The 23,368-nt window shown below is 53.9% G+C and overlaps 7 protein-coding genes across 7 annotated transcripts; 4 read left to right on the top strand and 3 right to left on the bottom strand.

Moving 5' to 3' along the window:
• Positions 1-221: 221 nt before the first annotated feature.
• J4E78_002053 (uncharacterized protein) lies at positions 222-3,980 on the bottom strand (the record flags this gene model as incomplete). The annotated part of the gene is made up of 3 exons (XM_049362703.1): positions 222-1,707; positions 1,770-2,823; positions 3,533-3,980. The coding sequence occupies 3 exons, from the start codon at positions 3,978-3,980 to the stop codon at positions 222-224; spliced, it is 2,988 nt and encodes a 995-aa protein (XP_049225295.1).
• A 1,162-nt stretch (positions 3,981-5,142) lies between these two features.
• Positions 5,143-7,201, top strand: J4E78_002052 (uncharacterized protein; the record flags this gene model as incomplete). The annotated part of the gene is made up of 2 exons (XM_049362702.1): positions 5,143-5,235; positions 5,396-7,201. 2 exons carry the CDS (start codon positions 5,143-5,145, stop codon positions 7,199-7,201), a joined length of 1,899 nt encoding a protein of 632 aa, XP_049225294.1.
• Positions 7,202-7,461: 260 nt separating this feature from the next.
• Positions 7,462-8,991, bottom strand: J4E78_002051 (uncharacterized protein; the record flags this gene model as incomplete). Its single annotated transcript, XM_049362701.1, has 3 exons — positions 7,462-7,484; positions 7,531-8,659; positions 8,722-8,991. 3 exons carry the CDS (start codon positions 8,989-8,991, stop codon positions 7,462-7,464), a joined length of 1,422 nt encoding a protein of 473 aa, XP_049225293.1.
• An 883-nt stretch (positions 8,992-9,874) lies between these two features.
• On the top strand, positions 9,875-10,658 carry J4E78_002050 (uncharacterized protein; the record flags this gene model as incomplete). The annotated part of the gene is made up of 2 exons (XM_049362700.1): positions 9,875-10,261; positions 10,326-10,658. 2 exons carry the CDS (start codon positions 9,875-9,877, stop codon positions 10,656-10,658), a joined length of 720 nt encoding a protein of 239 aa, XP_049225292.1.
• Positions 10,659-11,222: 564 nt separating this feature from the next.
• Positions 11,223-12,259, top strand: J4E78_002049 (uncharacterized protein; the record flags this gene model as incomplete). Its single annotated transcript, XM_049362699.1, has 2 exons — positions 11,223-12,136; positions 12,214-12,259. 2 exons carry the CDS (start codon positions 11,223-11,225, stop codon positions 12,257-12,259), a joined length of 960 nt encoding a protein of 319 aa, XP_049225291.1.
• A 1,083-nt stretch (positions 12,260-13,342) lies between these two features.
• Positions 13,343-19,492, top strand: J4E78_002048 (uncharacterized protein; the record flags this gene model as incomplete). The annotated part of the gene is made up of 2 exons (XM_049362698.1): positions 13,343-16,243; positions 16,295-19,492. 2 exons carry the CDS (start codon positions 13,343-13,345, stop codon positions 19,490-19,492), a joined length of 6,099 nt encoding a protein of 2,032 aa, XP_049225290.1.
• A 625-nt stretch (positions 19,493-20,117) lies between these two features.
• On the bottom strand, positions 20,118-21,997 carry J4E78_002047 (uncharacterized protein; the record flags this gene model as incomplete). The annotated part of the gene is made up of 2 exons (XM_049362697.1): positions 20,118-21,929; positions 21,989-21,997. The coding sequence occupies 2 exons, from the start codon at positions 21,995-21,997 to the stop codon at positions 20,118-20,120; spliced, it is 1,821 nt and encodes a 606-aa protein (XP_049225289.1).
• Positions 21,998-23,368: the final 1,371 nt, after the last annotated feature.

Here is a 23,368-nt window from a genome sequence, read left to right as displayed (position 1 = left end):
ACCCAGGCTCGACCAGCCATCGTCCTCCTGTCCCGGCAGGCATTGTATCCTTCGTTCTCCCCTGTACACGACCAAGCAAACTCTTGAAGACTCACGCAGCAGTTCCTGCTCTAGCGTGCGAGGTATTCGTTATATGAAATCTTACCAGTCTAAACACCGAGTCCAGGCATCATAGCGCTCGCGCTCACCACCCTCGTCGCCTCTCCATCGTAACTAGTATCCTAGTCCTCGTCGTCGCTCTCGTCTCCATCGATCATCTCCCCGTCTTCACTCGCCCTCTGAGACATGGCGCGCAATTGGCCTGAGCCCTGCAGATTGTCAGGGTCGTAACCGCTGTCGCGAAACATCTGCAGTTGACCCTCCACGATCGCTACTTTCTTCCGCTGAATCTCCGCCGTGTCCTTGGAAAGATTCATACCCTCGCCGGAATAGTTCAGCCCACCTCCGCTTCGGGCAGCGAATCTCGCATGCGTCAGATCAGACGCAATCACAGTGTATTGGGATGGTTCAGCATATGATCCAGGGCTGTTTCGGAAGAGATCGCGAGCTCTGCTGTATACCCGAGGAAGTTGCACAAAGATCACATTGACGTCTTCGTCGTCTGACGAGTGTGAGGAGTCGGAGGAATCGTTGTACTCTTTGTCTTCGTCGTGGAGCTCTTGCTGAACCTTCTGAAGCCTGGCCTGCTCGGCTTTCAATTGCGCCGGTCCATGTCCACGCGCTCCGTTGGCCTCGCGATCGATCTTCTGGAATGCCACCTTCTTGGCCCAGGCCTCCTTCTTTTCCTCGGCCTTGCGATCTTTGCGCTGGTAGGGCTCAGGTCGCTTCTGGAGCGTACGGGACGTGGCGGCCGATTGCTTTGCAGCGTTGGATTTCGATATCAAGGGCGCCGTGGACACTGCAGACTTGTAACATTCTGTCGCTGGGCTCCAATGGTGATGGTATGTCGGACATATCGCTGCCGACTCGCTTTTGCTAGCTCCCGATGCCCAAATTATTTCCAGCTTTGTCATCAACGCCTGCTTAGATTCATGGTACCAACTATCGAGCCTGGATATTCTCAGCAATTCCAGGGTATCTTCGGCCTTCATGGCCAAAGCATAGACAAAGAAATTGAAAGCTCGCGTGTCATTCTCCGATAGAAGATTCATGAACGCTGGGCTCATGCGGCGGAATCCGAATTTCTCCATCGTACCATCGATGGTGCGAATCAGGCGCTGCTGGGTACGGTGCAGCTCCTCATATACTCTATCGATGATCATGTCGCACACCGCAAGTGCGCCCATCGTGTGGGCGAAAACGTATAGGTCTTCAAGTTCTCGCATGGACCACTGGATCTCCGTAGTCCGTGTGTCCGGGTGACCCGCGTTGACCAATCCGACAACATCGTGTGTGGGCAGGGCCGCTCGGATGTCGGGCGAGATGCACGCGACGAAGCGGGCGATAGTATCGGCATCTATGTCTTCTCCGTACTCGATCGTATCGACGGTCGGATCGTTTTGAATGGCGTCCCTTATAAAGGTGCAGTGCTCGATGGCTTGCTTTCGGCTCAGAACAGGTCGAGTGGGATGTCCGCGGCGCACGTCACCGGTCTTCCGCTTAAAGCTCAGAACATCTTCGGTTGCTCGACTGGTCTTGTAGCGTACGACCTCTGCAGCCTCGGCCTCTGGATCGCTCGTTACCTCTCTTGATTTCGCGGCGGCAAGGCTGTCAAGACGCATGATGTCAGTTCTATCATCTGCAGTCATGTTTGGCATAGATTTACTCACCTCTTCCCTTTTTTCTCAAAGTCACAAATGAGGTCGCTTGGTCTCGACTCTGCCTTCACTTTCCTCGAGAGAAGGAACATCAACTCCTGATCCTCTCCACGATGCAAGCCTACACGATAGTCTTCTGGCTTAGGCATCGCAGCCTCCGTAAGATCTCGTGCGGCCTCCTCTTGCGGCTGCGGTGTGGTGTATCGCTGAATACTGGGCACTGGTTCGTCGGCCATGTGTTCACTGCTCTCAAGCACGTTGGTATGGCTAGCAATCGTCAGCGGCTCTCCCTCTTCTATACCAGGTGATGGTATGCGCTCCGTCCGATCTGAGACTGTCTTGGGTGAAATCGTCTTGTGTGGAACTGTCTTGTCTGGGATTGTCTTTCTGGACTGGTCGACGTCGCTAACTCTTTTCTTGTAAGCCTTCCGCGCCGATGGAGATACCCACACGAGACCTTTCTCCTCGAGGAACTTTCTCCCGTGGCTGCCGTAGTGCTTCCACATCCCTGATTCAGTAACCTCAGTCTTCTGCTTTTTCGGGTCTGCGCGTCCTTCTGCATATCCTTCTTCTACCCATTTGGTGCCGCACTGTTTCATCGAGATGCCTTCGACGTCGTACCATTGCACCAGTTGTATATACTTAGTGTCAACTACCTGAGAAGTCCAGTCTTCGATAGCTGCCAGGCCCTCTATGAAGGCTTTGATCTCTTCATCGCTAGGTATTTCTTTCGCAGCAACTTTGGCGTGCGCACCCAGTGAGTTAGACTTTGTCTTGCGCTTTTTCATGGGCGGAGAGTTCGCGTCCTCGTTGTCATTATGCTCGCTGGGCTGGTCCGTGTTGAAAGCGGTATTTGTAGGGAGCACTGGAGCGTCCGCGGCGACGTAGGGCTCATTCAACCGACGCTTCCGTGCTGTGGTTGACATCCGCGCTGAGGCGTCAACCTCTTCTGTAGGCTTATCTGTGGATGACATGATCACAGTTGCAGAATCTTTCGGCTGGTTTGATGTAGCGGCTTGCTGTCGTGTGTCTTTTGCGATGCTTGGATGTTGTGGTACTTCTTCACCTACACCGGAGTGTCGCTGGTAGCAAAGAGTAGGTTGAGGCAAGAGTATAAGTAGATTGGGCAAAAGCGCAGCGGGAGGATCAGGCTCGCGGACTTTGTAAGAGGCACGAGCGGAGCCCACTCGGTGAAAACCATTTTCAGTCAGTCTCGTGAGTGCATGGGCTCATATCAAGAGGCGTCAGTCAACAACCGCGCGTGTGGTCTGATTGTGATCGGAAAAAAGGAAGTGAAAGTAGGAGGCTTCGAGTGGCTACGTTATAACAAGGCTAGAGGGCAATTTGACTTGAGATTCCTCGTCCGTCTGTCTCATCAGCTCACCGCGGCGCCGATATGCTCTGGTCCGAACTTCCACGCCAAGAACCCCGGCAGGCTGACCTTCATTGCTTGTCGCTCGAGGCTTTCCAACTTTTGCTCAACTAAATCCGCCATTTCTGTCTCTCCCCTTTCATTCGCCCTCAGCCACTCGCCGTGCTTGGCCTTGATCGCGACCCGAAGGTGCTCAGGTATAACCGGTGGTGGAGTTGAATTGGGTGAATGACCGGGTTGTACTTGATTGGGAGTGCGAAGGGGGCGGGAGCTGGAACTGGATGCGCGAGTTGCTGAAGACATTCGAGAGGCGTTGCGGCTTTGGGCGGTATTGACTACACGGTGAAAGATCAGTAAGTTGTTTCTCTTAGTCAAGTTGCCGATGACCGTATAGAAGACGCACCCGGTTGCTTCGCGGCCTTACCCTGAGACCTCCGTCTTGCTGCTTCCCGTCGCTTTTCTTTCTGTCCTCGCGGCTGTCCTCGTACGTGTACAACTCCATTCACTACATCCAGATCTCGCGGATGGACAAACTTGAAGTCTTCGCCGCTTAATCCTCTTTTGATGAAGTCTTCCTTCTCAATCTTCGTGTAGAGTTCCCATGGTCTGACAGCGCCTTGCTCTTGATACCACACTGGGCCCCACCTCCTCACCTGATACGATATACCGTATTTGGTGCTGACGCTGCCATAGCCAGCGCCGTTGTACATGCCCACAACGTCTTTGTGTGTATGGCCATCGAAGATGCACCATTCGATCACTGCGAGAGCGCCGACCGGGACGGCGGAGCTGGTCGTCGTACTAAGAGGTGTAACGGGCGCATGCGCAAGCAAGGGCTGTGTAGATGACATGCTGGTGGTTGGTTGGATGTCTAGTCATCTGGCAGGCGCGAGCGAAAGGGAAAATGCGGCAGGTGGCCATTCATGAAACAAACGAGTGCCCAGGTGCTCCAGATAAGGCAATTGCGTCATATGCTCAGCTTTCACTTCAATTGCCCGTAGAGACTAGAAGCGCAGCGCGCAACTTGAATTCGCTATTGGCCCATAAGAGACATCACGCCTCCCAAGGCCTCTGCCTTGTCACATGAAGACGCCGAGTTAAACTCCTGAGCCCCACCCCGTAAGACATGTAAACTACAAATGTTTGCGCCCCTTCTTCAAGCCAGCAGCAAGCTGCAAAACTCAACGAAAAAGAACACTTCCCAGACTTGCCAATGCCAGCTCAGACTAATCTCCTCACTGCCAGCATCCAAGCCTATCTTCTGTATGCGCGCCGACCAGGTAATGAATTCGTCAACACCCCCGGCAAGTGTTGATATAGGCTCCTCAGGACCAGATGTACTGAGCTTGCTAGAGTGCGGAACACTAAAGTGTAAGACCGCCTCGCGCTCAGGGTAATGTCTGGAAAAAATGACAGTGCTGAACATATCAGGAAACCAGCAACGGATACCACAAGGATTAGCCCGAAGGCCATACAAGGATCTTTTGAGATGAGCACGCATGGAAGCGGTGTGTAAAGGTGCCTTGTTATAGTTGAGTTGAGTGAGCTGCGAAATCTCGGTGTTGAGAAAGGGAGAGAGGGAGGGGAGGGCGGATTTATATAGAGCCAGTGCAACGCTAGCTGGCGGTCAGTCCGTGCGTAGTTACCCAGCCCAGCCCTTCACTGAGAGTGACTGAAGTCTTAGTGACTTGACCAGAGTAGAAGCCTGTTTGGTGTCGAGAGATAGAGAATCTCTGAGTCACTTGACAAAATAGGTAATTCACCGTGGAATGGCGCGACCGATCGCGTCTCTTCTCCCACTTGCGCTGTCAATGTCGCAGTTTTTCACTTTCACTTTCACCAAAGACGCAATTATGCACGCTCACTACGAGTTTCTGGCTTGCAAGTCGGCCTTGGCGGTCGACTTCTTGAAGCTGGAGCTGATCGATTCAATTCACACCCCAATCTCGCCGTACAATCTCTACCTCTTTACTACTATACCACAGTATCGATTGCAGCATACAATCACTCAGCATGGCAACCACTACACAACCTGATGTGAGCGAGGCGGAGAAGTACTTCTGGGAGTCGCTCCCTCCGGAGTTGCGACGCATGGTTTGCGACTACGTAAGTAATACATATCTCCCATCGCTGTGCCTCAATACACCTGGACGACTACATCGATCTTGCCGGCGATCTTGTGAGCAGGTCATAATCCTTGAAGTGTATCAGGATACGGCATTGCTACTCTTTCTGTGTAATGATGTGCTAACGTATGCTGCTATAGTTGCCCCAATACGCCATCTCCCGTCGGCTTCGCGTGGCACTCCGCAATAGATGGGATGACGAGGTTGCCCTTTTTGAGGAATATCTCTATAAGAAGCCATATCTACGCATAGATTCTGCCACAGCGCATCGTTTCGAAGGCTTGTCAGCTGGAAGCCTCGCGAAGTTCCGGGATCTACTTGTGCACGTTACGCCTGAAGCAGGCCGAAGGTCGTTGAGAATCATGAAGAACCTCAACACTCTACTGGATACTCCTGGGACGAAACCGGAGCTTCGCACACTCGCTTTCACCAATGAGAGCCGTGTCACTGCGCAGACTGAAGCCCTCTGTCTAAGGCTTCTGCAGCGGTATCTTCCTAATCTCGATACCATATGTATACCAACATGGTACGATGGTGAGAAGTCGCGTGGGAATCTCTTTTGGGGATCATTGCCCCATCTTCTCCAGAAATGGGATTTCTTTCATCCCAAAAACGATGAGGAGTTGGAGGACATTGAACTCCACAATGAGGCAGCTGCAGGCGACTCCAAGGACTCGAGTGAGTTTGATCCATTGGTCCGAATACCAAAGCTTATCGAGACAACTGGAAGTCCGGTAATGCTGTTCAGGATGCGAAAAGAAAATGGCAAAGAGGTGGAAATCCTGGTCAATCGCGACGCCCCTGCTCATTATTGCAGGAGGTTGTTGAAAGAATGCAAAGGCAACAAGATTCTTTCGATTGTCATCGATAACGGCCGCGATGGAGACCCAGTACCGTTGATCCAGATCATCAGGGGTATTGGCTGGCGAACCAGACTGAAATGTCTCGAGGAGCTCAGCGGCACACACGTCGATCTTGCGCAAATCGACGTCAAGAAACACTTCCTCGCCAAAGCCATGACGTCACTCAAGATTCGCGACTGCGCAGGGGTCAGCAGCTTCTTGAATCAATGCCATAGCGCATCAGTCGACCTTACATCTCTCATCTTCAAAGAGTCGGAACGTGAGATCGAGCAGGAGGAAGAGACGGCATTGTGCACCATCATAGAGTCTTGCAGCGATTTGCAGACCCTGTGCCTGATCTACGACAAGGCCAATCCGATCATCGAGAGTACCATCACACCAAGCTTCTGGGAAGGCAGCATTAGCAAGATTGACCAGCCCGATTACTGCCACTTTCCCCTGGCCACCATCCTCCCCAGTATTGGTCATTCATTGACATCTCTACATCTCGGAGCTGACCCAAGCCTTCGACTTCACACAAAAGACCTCGTTTTCATCGCTACCCAATGTACCAACCTCACCAGCCTTGGTATCCCATTCCCCGCCTTGACCGAGGACATTACACCCGACCAGTTCCGTCAAGAGATATCGGATCTTGGTGTTCTACGAGACCTACTACTACTCCAGTATCTCCACCTATCATGCCCGCCGACCGAGCCCGATGAAGGTGGCGATCTGCCACCTCCAGTCGAAGACATAGCACGCTGCGCTCTGGAGATGTTACTGAACAAGTGGATATTGACTCACGTCAAATGCTTCACCGTGGCATTTCGCACAGCGACGTTTACCCGCGACACTTGCCATTTCCGGGTACTATCATACACCAACAAGGTCGAACGCATCTCCGAGAAAAAGCTAGGAAGGAACATGGAAGCATTTGGTCACTTTGTACGAGGCGACTGGGACGAGATGGTGAGAAAGAAGACGGGACTTGAGCTGCCGCCAGCTGATGAGAACGACTCAAAGGATGGAGGTACAGAGGGATATATGGTGGACAGTGCACCGTACAGGCATTTTGACCCTTGGTCTACAGCTTCGCGCTGAGAGTGTTTGAGCCCTTCAAAGCGTCGTCGATGGCACACATGGTCTGCACCAGCTTCTCTTCTTGTAATCTGGGTGCGACGACTTGTACACACAGCGGCGTGCCGAGATAGATCGAACGGTCAACGTTGGTCCCTGGAGTTCGTGTTAGTATATGAGCGCTTCGGTGGTTCCAGCGAGTCGAGGAAAATAGTAATACTTACAAAGCTCCCTGTTTGCTTTGTCCCAACTTCCCAATGGCTCCGTGCTCGCCATCTCGCCCTTCATATCCGCCTCTTCAAATGACCTTACTGGCACAGTACCGGCAGGGTAGTCTAATAGTACAAACGAACTCGTGTAGCTGACGCCGTTGTACCGGTCAATGGGCGGTACAGGGTGTGGCGCGACTGGACAGATGAAGGCATCGATCTCGCCATGCGCATCTTTCCAGATGCTCAAAAACTCTTTTCGCAGCTTCTCGCGCTTGCCATGAAATTGCTGAACTTTGGGAAGATCCATCGGCTTCTTGCGTTTGAGTCGAGTGGATAGCCATGGCGAAAGTGGCTCGTTGAATGATTCCAGTAAGTCAAACATGGCGTTGCCACCTTCAACACCGAATAGCGCATTGGCGAGGGATTGACATTGAGAAAAGAGAGGGGTGATGTCCATGTCCACTGTCTCGATACCAGACTTTTGCAGTTTAGCTTTGACTTCATCTAAGATGCTGGAGATTGGTGGATGTGGCTCAATGACTCCATCTCGCCGGACGATGCCGATCCGTAGCTTCTTTCGCGTAGTTGACAGAGAATTCCATGGCGATGGTATGATATCTGGATCCATATTCCACGGCTGCTGGGATGCGACTGCGCTGAAGAAGAGTTCGATGTCGCGCATGGTGTGTGCGAGCGGCCCTGCACTCGCTGGGATACCAACTTTTGTTGCTCCAGGAAGCATGCCGCCCTCTTGACCCGCGTATGGGATACGTTCCCAGCTGGGTTTGATACCGAACATACCATCGCACATGGCCGGGATCCTGATGCTGCCGCCCACATCTGTGCCTACACCCAAGATTGAGCCGCGCATCGCGATGAGAGCGCCCTCTCCGCCTGAGCTTCCACCAGCAGTCACAGCAGTGTTGAGCGGATTAATAGTTCGCCCGAAGACGTTGTTGTGGGAGTCGAGTGCCATGAGCGTTTGAGGTACGTTGGTCTTGCAATAGAGAACTGCACCGGCGTTGAGTAAGCAATCGACTAGGATCGAGTTCTCTTGTGCCGGCTTGAAGCAGAGAGCTGCAAGGCCGATCGATGCATCATAACCTCGGACCCTGAAGGTGTCTTTCAGTGAGATGGGAACGCCGTGGAGTGGCCCAAGGGGTGCTTTTCCTGATGCCAGATGGGCGTCAAGCTCCTGGGCTCTCTTCAGCGCGTCATCAAAGAAGATTTCTGTGAGGCAATTGGTGACTTGGTGGGCAATTGCTGCTCTCTGCCATAATGTTAGTTCATCAGCCGCTACCAAGAGGTCTGCTCCAATTTGGGACGGCTTACTTTACAGAAAGCCCGTGTCACATCGACGCATTTGAGTTTCTTCCCTCTGATTGCTTCGGCCAGTGCCACAGCATCATATCGTCCGGTGATCTCCAGCTCCTCTTCTGTCAATAGCCCTGACTTGCGTGGTATATCGATGTAGCTCTTTACGTCGGCTCCTGGTAAGACATTCAACTTCCATTCTTTTGGTATGCGCTCGTTCTGTTCTGCTTTCTTCCGCCTCGATACGGACCGCCAATCTTTGTCTGCAGATGAGCCTCCTTGCGACATTGTGATGTATGCGACAGTTGAGGAGTGACGCTGTGATATCGCGGACATAGAGGACGCGCGGGTAGGAGCCGAGGTATACTAGATTGGCACTAGCTTGAGGGGTAGGGGCCCGGGGACGTCGACACCTCCAGGGCTGCCCAGGTGGTCAACTCGCTTTCGCAGCGCCGTGGATGCGCGAGCAGATAAAGCTAGGCTAAAGCAATGCCTGTCGCTGTACGTTCTACCGAACCTCCTACTCATTACTCGCCTTACGCACCTTGGGGCATACGTGCGCTTAGCCATGTTCATCTTTGCTGCTCTTTCGCGCCACTTCCGGCTTCAACACGACTTATCGCAACGGACAGCCTCTGCTTTGAAAGGTCTTGTTATCCAGAGACGAGAGCTCGAGCGCGCATGGTGCAGGCTGGAGTGCCTATCCGAGACGGCAGGACGCCTCTTTGCGCTAGGGAAATGAGCGTACCGTACCTGGCGTACCGGGAGAATGCGACAAGGGCTCAGTCTCGAAGAGCCACGAACAGCCTCAGACAACGACTACGAAGGCATCGGTACAGCCGACGGAGTACTTCAGAACGGTCACATGTCTACGTGTTCGGCCTGACTCTAGTTGCTGACATCTGACACGACGGGGAGTCGCGGTCGCGCTTCTTATCCCTGCCGCTGACAGCCAGGGCGCGCCGCAAGCGCAGTCCCAATTGGATGGCGTCTCCTGCCCCGGAATATTTTCCCACTCGGCCTGCCATCTGGCACCACGACGCACGCCGTGCCCCCATTGCTAGTAGCCCGCCCATAGACACCGCACTCGCTCTTGTACTCCTTTCCCTTCTCTACCTCTGCACCACTTCCATTACATTTTTTGTCTAATTCGATACTCGCATCCTTCGCTATGGCAGCCGGCAACTTCTCGCTGCCCCCGGGCCAGCACCCTTACTACCCCATTGAGAAGGAGATTGTGGGCTATCTGGCCAACGAGCTGGGCACGCTGGACCTGCTGCTCATGTTCGCTGCCGGCTGCGTCGCCATCTTCAGTGTCACGTACGTGATGGTCAAGCGCCTGCGCCCCAATGCCAGCACCGGCGACCTCTCCACCATCATGTGGTTTGTGCTGTGCGGCTGCATCCACTCGTTCTTCGAGGGCTACTTCGCCTACAACTTTAGGAATATGGGCGGACTGAACGACCTCTTTGGCCAGCTGTGGAAGGAGTACGCGCTCAGCGACTCGCGTTACCTGACCCAGGACGCCTTCGTTTTGTGCATGGAGACCGTCACCGCTGTACGTATACGTCTTGTTTGGGCTTCTCTCGAAGAAGGACAGCAACTAATCAACATTCTCGCAGGTATTCTGGGGCCCCGGTTCCTTCCTCTGCGCCTACCTCATCGCCATCGACCACCCGCTCCGCTACTCGGCCCAACTCATCGTCTCGCTCGGCCAGTTCTACGGCGACGTACTGTACTATGCTACCTCGCTTTTCGACCACTACATCCTCAACCTGTCGTACTCGCGTCCTGAGCAGTTCTACTACTGGGGTTACTTTGTCCTCATGAACGCTTTCTGGATTGTCATCCCAGGATACCTCATGTACCAGAGTGTCATGGCCACTTGGAGCGCGTTTGCGGCTGTCAACGACGCGGCAAAGCTCGTTGAGAAGATCGGCAAGAAGCGCAACTAGAAGGATGTTCCATGCATCAGACGCATACAAGCAGTGCCTCTGGGGAGGACACCAATACCGCTGGAGTGGAGGAGTGACTTGGCCAAGGACATCGTTTTTACGGGTTGATTGTTGGGATGGTTTGAAAAAGCATTTTGGATACAGACACGGTACTTGATACCCTAGTTTTGAAGGCGTGGCTTGGACAGGACGCCCTAGATCGATAGACTCGGATAATGCTAATAGAAGATTATGGCAAGTAGATGCAGCTTCAGAACTCCTTTAACGTATGTTCCCGGAAACTTAGCAAGTAACGCCGGGATTGCCGATCACCCATGTTAGTGTAAACCCTATTGTCGGCATTTTTCGCGTCGTAAGCTCGATCCTTGCCGCCCATCACAAACAGGCCGAGCAGTACATAAGCACTTGGAGAAGTTCCCGGCATCTTTACGTGGGCTAGAACTCTTGACACAAACAACCATGTATCTGTCGACTACTTCCCTCGCACACTGGTGTCTTTTTGCCCTATCGGCGACAGCTCTTCCCAACGCCGTAAATCATGCGTCTCCTCCCATCTCCATTCAGATGGCCCAGTCGATCATCTCCCGGAGCCAGGGTATCCTGATCAGCCAGACCGACTCCTCTGCCCTATTGCAGGCTGGATTTACGCAGAAGACGTTCCACGAGATCCTCTCCACTTATGCAAACAGTTCCTTGGCCCCAGCACTTAAGGCCTACATTACTAAGAGCGCCGACTCTGTGGTACCTGTCGTCTCCAACGCAACGCGCGACACGAAATACCCATTGGACCGTCTGAGCAGCGGAAACGGTCTACTACGATTATGGCAGGAAACCGGGGATGAAAATTACAAAACAGCATTCGAAGCATTGAGAAAGAGTGTGGATTTGCAGCCTAGAAATGACCAAGGCGGGTTATGGTACTATGTCTACCCGTACTGGAGTTACCTGGATGGCATGTTTAGTCTGACTCCGTTCCTCGCCGCATACACAAACGATGTTGGTAACTCTGCCATGACTGAAGATACGCTAGAAGACATGGTCTTCCAACTCGATCTGCTATGGCAGCGCTGCTACTCGCAAGAAACCGGTCTCCTAGTACACGGTTACGATGCCAGCCACACAGCAGTCTGGGCCAACAGCGCTACAGGCGCCAGCCCGCACGTGTGGGGACGCAGTCTGGGATGGTACTGTATGGCACTCATCGATACGCTCGAATTGCTCCCCGCGAATGCAAGCCACGCACGCCAGTACATCGGATCTCGGTTCCAACAACTCATGCCCGCTATCGTGGCAGCCGCAGATGGAAAGACTGGGGCGTGGTGGCAGTTAATGGATCGACCTGGCGAAGAAGGCAACTACTTGGAGAGTAGTGCGAGCAGTATGTTTGTGTACTCTTTGCTCAAGGGTGTAAGATTGGGGGCTCTATCCACGGATGCAGCATGGAATGGCACCGCTTCATACAGCGGCGGCCAAAGCGCGTATGTGGATGTGGCGAAGAAAGCGTACGAGTATATCGCCGATACATTTGTCGTCCATAATGGGAACGGGACGCTAGGCTGGAACGGCACGGTCGGGGTATGCAGTCTGAACTCGACGGCTAGCTATGAGGTGAGTAATGGAAGGGTTCAGCAGAGTGTGTCAATGCTAACGAGATATGTCAGTATTATGTGGGACAACCGATTGTTTACAACAGTCCTCTTGGGTCGTTGGCCTTTGTGAGAGCAAGTTTGGAGGTTGAAAGATTGGCCCTACAAGGTTGAGAGGTGGTATGGTAGACACGTTGTCTTGGCGTTTACCAAGGCGGCCGTCTGCGGTCAGAACAAGCAGACATAGGAGGCTAAAATAAACCATGAGATAATCCCACATTAAAATCTCCGCAACAAGCGCACTGAGTGGTACGATAGCCTCCAAGCACTCGGCAGCGGGCAAATACAAAACCTGTTGTTGCCGTTTTCCATGCATCGTACCATCAAGGATGTCTGTTGAATAAGATGGCGGGGTTAGATCACAGGCCGCGGAGCATATCATCGCACATTGTTGCGCGCATCTTCGATGTAGTCGTAATGCCAGTAATGCCAGCAAAGCTGCAGCATGGGTTTGTTGATCGAATCGTGGGTCGACGTGGTGCACTGTTCCGTATGCGAGCCTGTCTCTCATGGATGTTCCCGCGGGATAGCCCAACGTGACTGGGCTGCGAGATAGCAACCTGGGAATGTCTCAGCCGCCGTGTAAACAAGAGGCTGGAAGGACTCGGACTCGAGCGTGTCTAGATGCCGGCGCTGCATGGCAAGTTTATGCTGATCCCGCACAAGCTCATGGGCTTATCGTATTGCTTGTCGGCGACACTGGAACGTGCGGGCAGACTTGGCCAGTCCGGTTTTACTGGCGGGCCGCAGCCATTATTGGGTCATCAAACATCACACCGTCCCTCTAGCAGTTCGCTCGCCCTGCGCTACATTCAACGTTCCCCTCTTATGGGGTGACAGCTCTCACCACACTCACCTATACACTCGCTGTCGAAATCGTTGATCCCGCAGCCGCCCGCACAGAGGCAGCTCCGGCGTAGCTCTGGAAACGGCCCGTCAGCCACGCCCACGCAAAACACCACAACACTCGCACCCGCCCGTCGCAAGCCGCCCCGTCCCCGTGACGCCTGCCCGCAGCTCCAATGACACTGGGACTCGATGCCCGCTTCCCCCCGGCCCAGTGACCCCGACAACACGGCTGGACAGCAGAGAAATGGCACGCCGGGCAAGAAGATGGGCGCGACGGACAAACAAGCAGCCATGGACGGCAAGGACTTTGCCAAGGCCATTGGCATCAACAAGCCCGCCAACGTGCGCGACAAGATAAAGCGCTGGCAGCAGGAGGTCGACCCCGACGCCGCGAGCAAGGAAGGCGCCGGCGCATCCGCCTCAGAGACGTCCACCAAGCCCGCCGCCTCGCCCAAGCCCGCGACCACGCCCAAGTCGAAAGCGCACGACGACAAGCCCAACTGGAAACCCACACATGAGCGCGGAAAGTCGGTCGGCGCCAGCCCAGAGCGCCCGGGCAGCGCGAAGAAGACGCCTGTCCCCCACAATGAACTCGACGAGGACCTGCTCACGGCGACAGCGCCTAAGAAGCGCGTCATCAGCGACTCGCACTGGCGCGCCAAAATGTCACCACCCAAAGAAGCCGCCGGCCGCCCACAGCCCAAGACGATCCCCAACGCCTGGGTGCGCCCCTCGAGGATCATCCCCAAGAAGCCCGCCAGCCCTGAGCTCAAGCCCATAGCCCCCGTCACACCCCAGTCAAACCCCCTCCTGCCCCTCGCGGAGTACATAGGCAAGAGCACAGGACAGAAGAAAGCCCCGCCGAAGCCACGCAGACCATCGAAACCGTCGAGCTCAGAGAACGAACAACGCCCGGCGAGCAGTGGGGCTGGAAGTGGAAAGACCGCCAAGAGCGATGAGACGCCATCCGATCCTACTTCGCCCCAGCCCGAGAAAGAGAAGACGGAGATGGTGAGGATGCGGCGTAGCAGACGGCGCGCGCGCACATCACCCCGCGCATCCATGTCGGCAGAGGATCTTATGCCCTTCACGCCATGGACTCGGCCCCCAGGACGCCGCTCGGGCTCAGTACAGAGCGACGACCCCCACAATATGGTCACAGTCGAGTACGCAGAGAGCTCTGCCCCATCGCTCAACGAGAGCCGCATCACGTCACCCCGGGACGACGAGTTGCGAGAGAGACGGCGCCGGCGTCGACCAAGAAGCAACGGTGCTCGCACAGAGGACGAGAGCACCAAGCCCGCGCCAAAGCCTTCGCGGAAGAAGAGTCGCAGGTCCTACCCAAGGACCCAGGAAGAAGCTGCAACACCCTTGATCATTCCAGCAGCCCCAGAGACGACCACTCCCACCAAGGCCACGGGAAGCCGTTTAGAAGCCTGGCTCAGCAGCACGCCCGACCCTCTGGCAGAGTCGAAACCCCGACGCAGACGCAAGTCCAAGGACTCTGTGTCGAGCCCAGAGTCCGCCTCCAAGGCCGGCAAATCAGACGTCACAGCATCCACCGATGCCACACAAGAGATCCCAGTCAAGAAGACGCGCTCGCGCCGCAGGCGGAAGTCCAAAGAATCCGTATCCTCCCTCGACCTACCCGCTACCGTCGATGCTTCCGAAGTCACTGCCTCAGAGGTCACTACCTCCACCAGGACGACACAAGATGAGCCACGCAAGAGGTCACCAAGGAGGAGAAAATCGAAAGAGTCAGTCTCGTCTGTCGATCTGCCCTACAAGGCCGAAAAATCAGACGTCAGCGCGTCCACTGATGCGACAAGGGACGAGCCTGCCGAGAGCCGCCGTAGCAGTGGTAGCGGTAGCAGACGGCGCAGAAGACGGTCGAGCCGCGAGATGACCATCAATACCCAGGATATCGACGAGACCCCATCTACTGTCGTCTCGGATACTACGACAGAGACGACAACTCAAGACCAGGAAAGTGAAGTGTCCGTCACTCCAACGCCCTCGCTAAAGCGCCGCGGTGCAAAGCGCGGCCAGTATTCTCCCACCAAAGGCCGATCTATGTCCTCTCCTCTCCGCGAGACCACTTCGATAGACGACATACCCAAGGATGATATTACCGACTTGGACACTGCTTCGTCCGCCCCTTCTTCGTTTGCTGATGCGCCTGTACTTGACGCCATGCCTAAGCCTCTGCGACCGCGACAACTTCTAGGACCGCGTATGTTCCCTTCCACTGGCAAGCGCCTTTCAACCATTGCTTCGCAGTCAGCGCGATCCTCGCAGGTACCAGCTTCTGACACAATCACGACCATCTCCGAGGAAGCAGGCACTGGTCCCGGAGCGCCTGCATCAGAAGTAGGCTCGTACTTGAACCCGGAAACTTCGACCATTATCAGTCGCCAGAGTACCCGGCGGAGGAAGCTTGCCAGACATGAGGATCTTATCTCAGTGCTTTCCATGCCCAAGGCAAGCTCGAAGAGCATCGTCTCTGCCAGAAGTATCCGTACCAACAGGAGCCGCCTTGCCACTGCCACTGTCGACGACATCATGAAAGAGCTCTCCTCTGACGAAGCCAAATATATGAGAGAGCTCCGCACACTGGTTGATGGTGTCATCCCTGTCCTTCTTAGCTGCGTTCTCTCCAAGTCCGAGTCCGCTATCGCTGCTGGCCTGTTCTCTCGCTCCTCCAAGTCCGATCCTAGTGAAGTTACTAAGCCAATCGTCGACATGGGTGTCTGCTTAGAGCGACTTAAGAACCTGCATAAGCGCGTACCCAGGGAGGACTCCGATGCACTTGTTTCCTGGGCTCAGAGTGCACAACGAGTGTACTCTGACTACATCGCTGCGTGGCGCCTCGGCTTCCAAGACGTCGTAATCAGTCTTGCGCCGGCAGATGACGATCCGTTCAAGCCCGCAAAGGTCGTCAATGGGCCAGATGACGGTGCCCCATGGGACGAAGGGATGCCGCGAAACGCTGAGGGATATGTAGTCAACAGCGATGGCGAGCGTGTCGACGTCGCCTATATGCTCAAACGCCCACTGGTTCGACTCAAGTATCTGTCGAAGAGTTTGAAGGTATGTTGAACTGAGTTGTCCATGCTGCTGCAAATGCTGACATCAATCAAGGGCATCAATCATGTGAAACCTTCCGAGCGCGTCGAGCAAATCTCGAAGATTTTCCAAGACCTAGTTACGACAGCACGCAAGCGGTCGAACGACGAACAAGCCCGCCTCGAAGACGAAGCCGCGGCTAGCGTTGATCCCACTCGCGCACGCGATCCCCGAAGTCTCGCCCCTCTTGCCGGCGTTCGGGTTGATTCCACGCGTTGCGTACGAGCTAGAGACCACTTCGATCTACATCTGTTCCACTCGAGTGGTCAAGAAATGAGTTGTCGCGTTGAGATCTTACTCCGTGACAACGCACCAGGTACGGGAGTCGGCGGCGACCTCCTCTTCTGCGAAGTCGATCCTACAGGGCGATGGTTGCTCCTCCCACCTGTCCACCTCAGCAATGCATCAGCACGGAATGGCGATCTAAAGGGCGAGATAATCGTCATGATCCGTGGAAAACAAAACGATGGATCAGAGTGGAGTGAGATCATGTCTTTGATATCCGATGATGAGCAAGCTGGCTTTGAGTGGGTGCAGATGCTCGGTCTCAACCCCATCCCACCTCAAATCTCTGAAGTCAGGAAGAACCAGGCCACACCCACCACATACAGGCCGACAAGCAGCCATGGATCCTCGTCTCTACTCTCAGCTGCAACTGAATCGACACCCCCGCAGAAGAGCAGGACACCAAGCCCACATGAAATTGACATACCTATTGGCGAGCAACATACTGAAGTATCAAAAGTATGGCACTATGACACACCTGATAGACGCAACCAATCCCGCACGATTTCGCCTGTAACTCCGCCCAGTCACGATGACTTTGTCTTTGGCAAAATAGACGATTCAGAATCCCACACACCCACAGATGCCATGCAGACGGCATACCAACTGCTCAATGATCCTGATCGAACACCACGTGGTCTTGATGAGGCGGTGCGAAATGAGGGCACTGGATCGCCTTCGAGTCTGAAGCGGACAAGGGCGAAGAGGCTGTCTAAGAACCCTACCCTTTCTCCACATTCAGCACGGCCGTCCCGTCAGATCACTCTCGAAGATCCGGTAGAACCAGACAAAATTCAGACGCCAATACCAGAGTCTAAGCCACGCCGGAAATCCACTAAGAAGCGACCCCAAAAGAGTTACAGTGTTTGGATGCCATCTTCGCAAGTCGGTGATTCCGACGACTCTGAAGAATCGTACAGCTCCGAAGAAGACAATAATACTACCACCATGGATTCCGAGATCTCACCACCCGGCTCGCCTCCCTCGCCGCAACGTCCACAGGCACACAGACGAGTCTCATCCGTCCCCTCGCTAGAATTACCGAGCATCCCAAGACAAAGGAAATCAAGCCGGCCCTCTACGCCAACGCAGGATCAGGAAGATGACGATGATAATCTCCGAGAAATCTCAGCCTCCGCGCCATCGAAGCTGCAAGGAAAGAAACACGACATAGCTGTCGATGATATCGTAGAGCCCAAAGCAGAGGTCGAAGAGCCGCCTCCAACACCGCCGCATCGATCGCCCAGTCCAGCAACCCCTGTGACACTCAAGGGAAGTAAAACACCAGTATTCACTCCTACGTTACCTGGTTTCAAGAACAAACGCCGTTCATCGTCACCCTTGAAGCATGAGTATGAGCCATCTACCTGCACAGAGGAGTCAAGCGAGAGCGAGGAGGACACTGCTTCCGAGGATGAGGTGGACGATGAAGATGAAGAAAGCCTCACCTCGGAGTCGTCAGAAGACGAGTTAGATGATGACGTTCCCATGCCACTTATGCCGATCGGATACCTTGGGCCACGCGGGTATCATGGACGCTCATACACCACCGGTAGGGAATCCAGTCGTCCCGCTTCATCAGAGAAGGTTGAGAAGGTAGAGGAGGAGACCAAGAAGTTTCCCAAAGTCTCACCTCCTGCATCAATCTACACACTCCCCAACGGCACTATCACCCCATCACAATCCGCGTCGAACACTCCATACAGAGCAGTTCCGCAGGGTTCCGGCAAAGCCTCCAAGACCATCGCATCCATCTTCGCTTGGTCCGATGCTGGCCGATGGGACAGTCTGCACCCAGACGAATGTAGCATCGTCGTTACGCCAGGTAAGATCGAGGTCTTCGAGATCACAATCAACCACTCCAAGCCTTTCCTGGCCGACGGCGACGAGATCATCACTCCCGAGGGGGGTGCTCCCCTTATTGCGGTTGAGCTTACCCCTCTGGTGCCGTTGCGCAAATCAACGGCCATTGATATCTCCATTCGCTCCCCACCCACCGCAGAGTCGCGCATCAAAGCTGGCAACAACATTATGTTGAGAAGTCGCAATGCAGCAGAGTGCGCCCAGCTATACGCCATGATCAACCAATCTCGTATCAACAACCCCACCTACATCGCGCTCCAGAACGCGCGCGGCCCCTACGGACAATCGAGCTGGGCCGAGGCGATGGACCGTCAGAACGCGGCTAGGACAAGCGCTGAGTCTTCTGGCTGGCTCGGAGGTACGCTAGGTAGGAGAAGCAGCTACCGCAAGTCAAGCACACGCGCTGCCTCTATCTCCGCAGCGACCGAGTCTTCTGTTGGAACCATGAACTCTGCTCTCCGCTCTGCATTAGGCCGATTCTCGTTCGGAAAGAGCGGCGTCTTTAGCATCCGCAACTCAACACTCGGATCCCGCAGTACTGGCTCCTCATTCGACAGCGGTTCCAACTCCCCACGCGGCTCAGGCGCATCTACACCTACCGGCGACATTGTACGCGCGCCCGGTGCACCAGCTGGAATTACGAACACCAAGTGCAGGCTTTACGAGCGAGAGTCACTCAAGAAATGGCGCGACATGGGCAGCGCACGCTTAACAATAATGCTGCCCTCACCCAACCCAAGCGTGCCATCCTCGCCTACGAACCCACGACAGCGCGCACCTGGTACCAGAGATCATACCCAGGAGCGACGCATTCTTCTTACAGGCAAGAAACACGGCGAAATACTACTTGACGTCACTTTGTCAGAGACGTGCTTCGAGCGCGTCGCACGCAGTGGTATTGCTGTCAGTGTATGGGAAGACCACTTGAATGAAGACGGTCAGGTCGGCGGCGTCGGCAAGACGGGTGGTGTCTTGGGCGCAAGAGCGAGGGTCTTCATGGTGCAAATGAAGAGTGAGAGGGAGTGTGCTTACTGCTTCAGTTTACTGGGTAAGCTGAGGTACTAGGCCACGAGTAAGGAAAGAGAAGAGAGGGACATGGACCGAAACGGCAAGCGCAACACAGCAACTCACAACACGCCGCTACTGCCTCTGTTGCGCACTGCATATTGTCACCACCATCGATTTTGCGTTTTCATACTGCGAGCAAGCGTGGCGTTTGTTCATGGGATTTACACGGGCGGTGTTTCAAGAAGGCCTCTGCGATACCACTTCCACTTTACCCACATACAATTTTTCACTTTGTAATCACGCTGTTGTGTTTCTTACTTTCCTTGTCAATACTGGTCTTCATGCATATGGATGGAGTGTGTGTCTTTCTTTGTTTTCCATGGGGAATATACACGTGTCTTTTGCGCTTGATACCAGGTGTGTATTTGTTTGATGGTTCTTGGTCTTTTCGGTAGTGGGATGAGGAGGGGTGTGTGTGTGATGAACGAAGCTGTGATAGTGGGGGTGAAGTGAATAGAACTAATGGAAGATGTGTCGACAATTTATAATTTCCGTGCTGAGCTGACGGATACGTGTCATTACGATGACTCCACTGTGATGGCATACATCTTCTTGGCGAATACATGTCGCTTCGAGGGTTATAACTATTACGACAAACATCCAACTGCCGCTTACATGACCTTCAGTACTTCGGCCTCGCCCACCGCGCCGTCTTCGTATCCACGATGCCCTCGTATGTACACTCCTTTGTGTCACCATACAGCTCCATGTCGACGCCCAGCTCCTTCGCCCACACAAGCTCCGACTGCTTTGAGTCATCCCTGTTGACCTTCAGGTGCACAGCCACAGGCTCCGACTTACCTCCAGCGTGCTCGACGAAGTCCCTTACTGTGATAGAGAGATACTTGAGTCCTCTACACTCACTTGAGACGATAGCGAGGACTTCGTACGCAACACGCTGGAGTGCCGTGCTGATGGCCTTGGTGCCCATCCTAGGCTCTGTTCCCAGGTTTGCGACAAACAAATGTAGGTATTCGAGTCCATAGATAGTGGAGAGAATTGTTGCTTGTTCGCCAACATCTCTCCACATATCGTCACTCAAGTGACCTACTTCAATCGCATCCCAGAGCACTGGGCAAGGAATGCCGACGTGTCTTAGATCTGGGAAGTACTGACCCAGAAGTTGTAGTTCCTGGTCAGGAACTTCTGACCTCTCTCCAATGCGCAGGGAAAGTGTCTTCAAAATCGGAGGCAACTTGCGCAGTAGGTGCCCGATGCCATACACCTCGCTTTGTCTTGCCTTCTTTCGCTCTTTTCGCGATACAGGCTTTGTTTGGCCATTGGCATCAGGAGCGCTGAGCGCAGTTTTGACTTGCTCGTCCGAGATGTCTCTTCGCGCGTGGAAGCAGAAGTGCTCCAATTTGCTGCAATGTCTTGTCACATTGCGAAAGACTCCATCCCGTACTTCTGGGTTCAGCTTTGGGTAATCCCATAGGTAGATGAACGTGTGTAGATCAGAGTTTCTGAAGGCATCGACGCTTGTGAATTGGCTTAATCCTGGGCAGTTGTACAGGCGTAAGAGACCGATCTTGTTGACTAGATAGGCATGTTGTGGAATGTAACCCGTCTTGAGAAGGAGATTGACTTCGGCCACTCGAAGTTCTTCCAGTATGATACCGTTGGGCATTTGTTCGAAAAGTCGAACCAGCACATTGTCCATCAAAGTGTTGTCTTTATAGTTGTCGTTGACGATCGATACTGAATGGACGCGGTATTGCCGCTTACTGTCGATCATCCCACGAACGATATCCGCCGGCGCATATGGGGCGCATATCAAGTCGAGCGGTCGGTCTTTGAGATCATCGAAACGCGTGCTGGGTGCAATTCGAATGAGTCGGATGCACATGCCAAAGTGACCGGTAAGCTCTCGGATCTGCGGAGGTGCATTGCCAGATAGATACTTTCCTGGGGGCGCCCGTACATGTGGTCCGATTAGTGTGTGACGCGTGACCGATGCGTTGTGAGATCTGATCCAGTTGCGCTGGTCCTTGTTCCGTGGATCTATGAATGTCCAGAGGCGCCGCATGAAGCCGTGCGTGCCTTGGATTCGAGTCAGGTCTCCAAAGTCGTGACTTGGTATCATGAGAAGTTCGGCCTTTGGTAGATGCTGATAAGTTAACAGCATCTGGTTTAAGACCGATTCGACCACCATGCTGTTGGGCCTAAACATTATCGCCCTGACCGGGGTGTGCTTGAAGTTCGGGAGCACGGTAGCCATGAACAATTCATATCGTGGAGGTATGTCGAAGGTGATGGCGCGGAAGTTATGTGGATGCGTGAGTAGCGAGGAGGTGTTGTTCAGGCACTGCGCGCTCTTTTTCGACATACACAGCTCAGCATATCTGACGAAAATGCGCTGTAGTTTCCGAGTCGCACCTTTGTATCCGGATCGAGTCGATAGCAGTAGGAGGTTATAAAAGTCGTGCTGAGAGAGCTGTAAAGTGTTAGATTGATCTTATACGTGACTTGTCCCGACCTTACATATTGGCAGACCAACTCCATCAACTCTTCGGGTAGAGCCCAGAACACTTTCTTGAGAGATCGTAGTCGGGTTATATCGAGAGTCGGGCGCAAGCGTTTGGGGGGAGGAGGCTCGTCTGGGCCGCGATCATGTGGAATCTTCCGTTTATCGAGTCGCTGAGCATTGCCATGCTCGCTAGAGTCTGCGACAGTAGGGCGCTCATTCAGGTGTATAGGAGATTCAGAAATCATGCTCGCTGGAACGTAGATAGCTCCGCTTCTGAGGGGCGTCGCGTGCTGATAATTAGTATCGCGGGGTGGAGTGTTTGGAATGGAGTACGCGCGGGTGACTGCGACGGGCTATGAATTGCCGCATTGCCCGTTGCGGCTCGCTCGAGACCCAGATAGGAAAGCGACATTTTGTAGTGAATGAGCGTGTACTGGTGAAAGTGAAGCGGCGAAAGTCACTCCTCCACCGCACCTCCACCCAGCCACTGGCGGTGGAATGAGCGGGCTCTCGACGTGATCATCGACTTATAACTTGGACTTTGAGAACCGCAGAAGCAGATGGTAGTGGCTTGAAAGGCGTGTACTATAGGACTAGAGTCACGAACAAGACATTGACGAGAATTGCTTTCTGAAGCTCGGTCATTATGGAGGCCTGCCTCGGATTATAGGATATATAGGTCAAAGTCGAAGCGGTGAGTAACAGAAAAAGAGTTGGCAGTGGTGGTCCCGAAGACGAAAGAATAGAATGAAGTTCACGTTTTTGCCGGATAAAGACATCTGGTTTGCTATCTTCTAGCTTGACTCCAGAGTTGCACCCCAAAAACTCGTATCCCTTCTTCAGCCCAGCAGCATGCCGCAAAAGCAAACGAAAAGATGATTTAGCAGAATTGCAACGAAACCAATGAACTTTTTCGAGGAACGGGGGACACGCTCGGTCATACACTTCATCGCGCATCCGCCCGTTCCTATCACATGAGGCGCCGACTGGAGGTCGACTTATCAGTACTGCCGTACGGCTTTGTCCGTACTGATAATTTCGTCAGTACTTCCAGCAAAGTACTGATATAGGCTCCTCAGAACCAGCGGCAAGAGGTCGACTGGCCGGTAAGCAGCATGCTAAGCACGGCTTTCGGCGCAGGGAGTGGACAAGCGGGACACCAATCTCTAGGTTGGTGAAAGGCGTTGTCTCGGATGCCATGAGGATCAGCCCGAAGGCCATACAAGGTTGTAGGTAGGTAGCCGCCGAATCAGCGAAAGATGTAGAAGAGGTCCGCACGAACGCGAAACCGAAAAGAAAACCTTGTGAAGAATGCCGCATAAGGAAGGATGAGGTAGCTACCCTCCTTGTTCCAAGATACAGAACAGAACAGCTTGAGTAACCCTACGGCAGATCGCAATGCCTGA

Source organism: Alternaria triticimaculans (assembly GCF_023758025.1).
Source record: "Alternaria triticimaculans strain BMP 0046 chromosome Unknown scaffold_2, whole genome shotgun sequence".
Lineage (NCBI taxonomy): Eukaryota > Fungi > Ascomycota > Dothideomycetes > Pleosporales > Pleosporaceae > Alternaria > Alternaria triticimaculans.
This window is presented reverse-complemented; position numbering and strand designations above follow the sequence as displayed.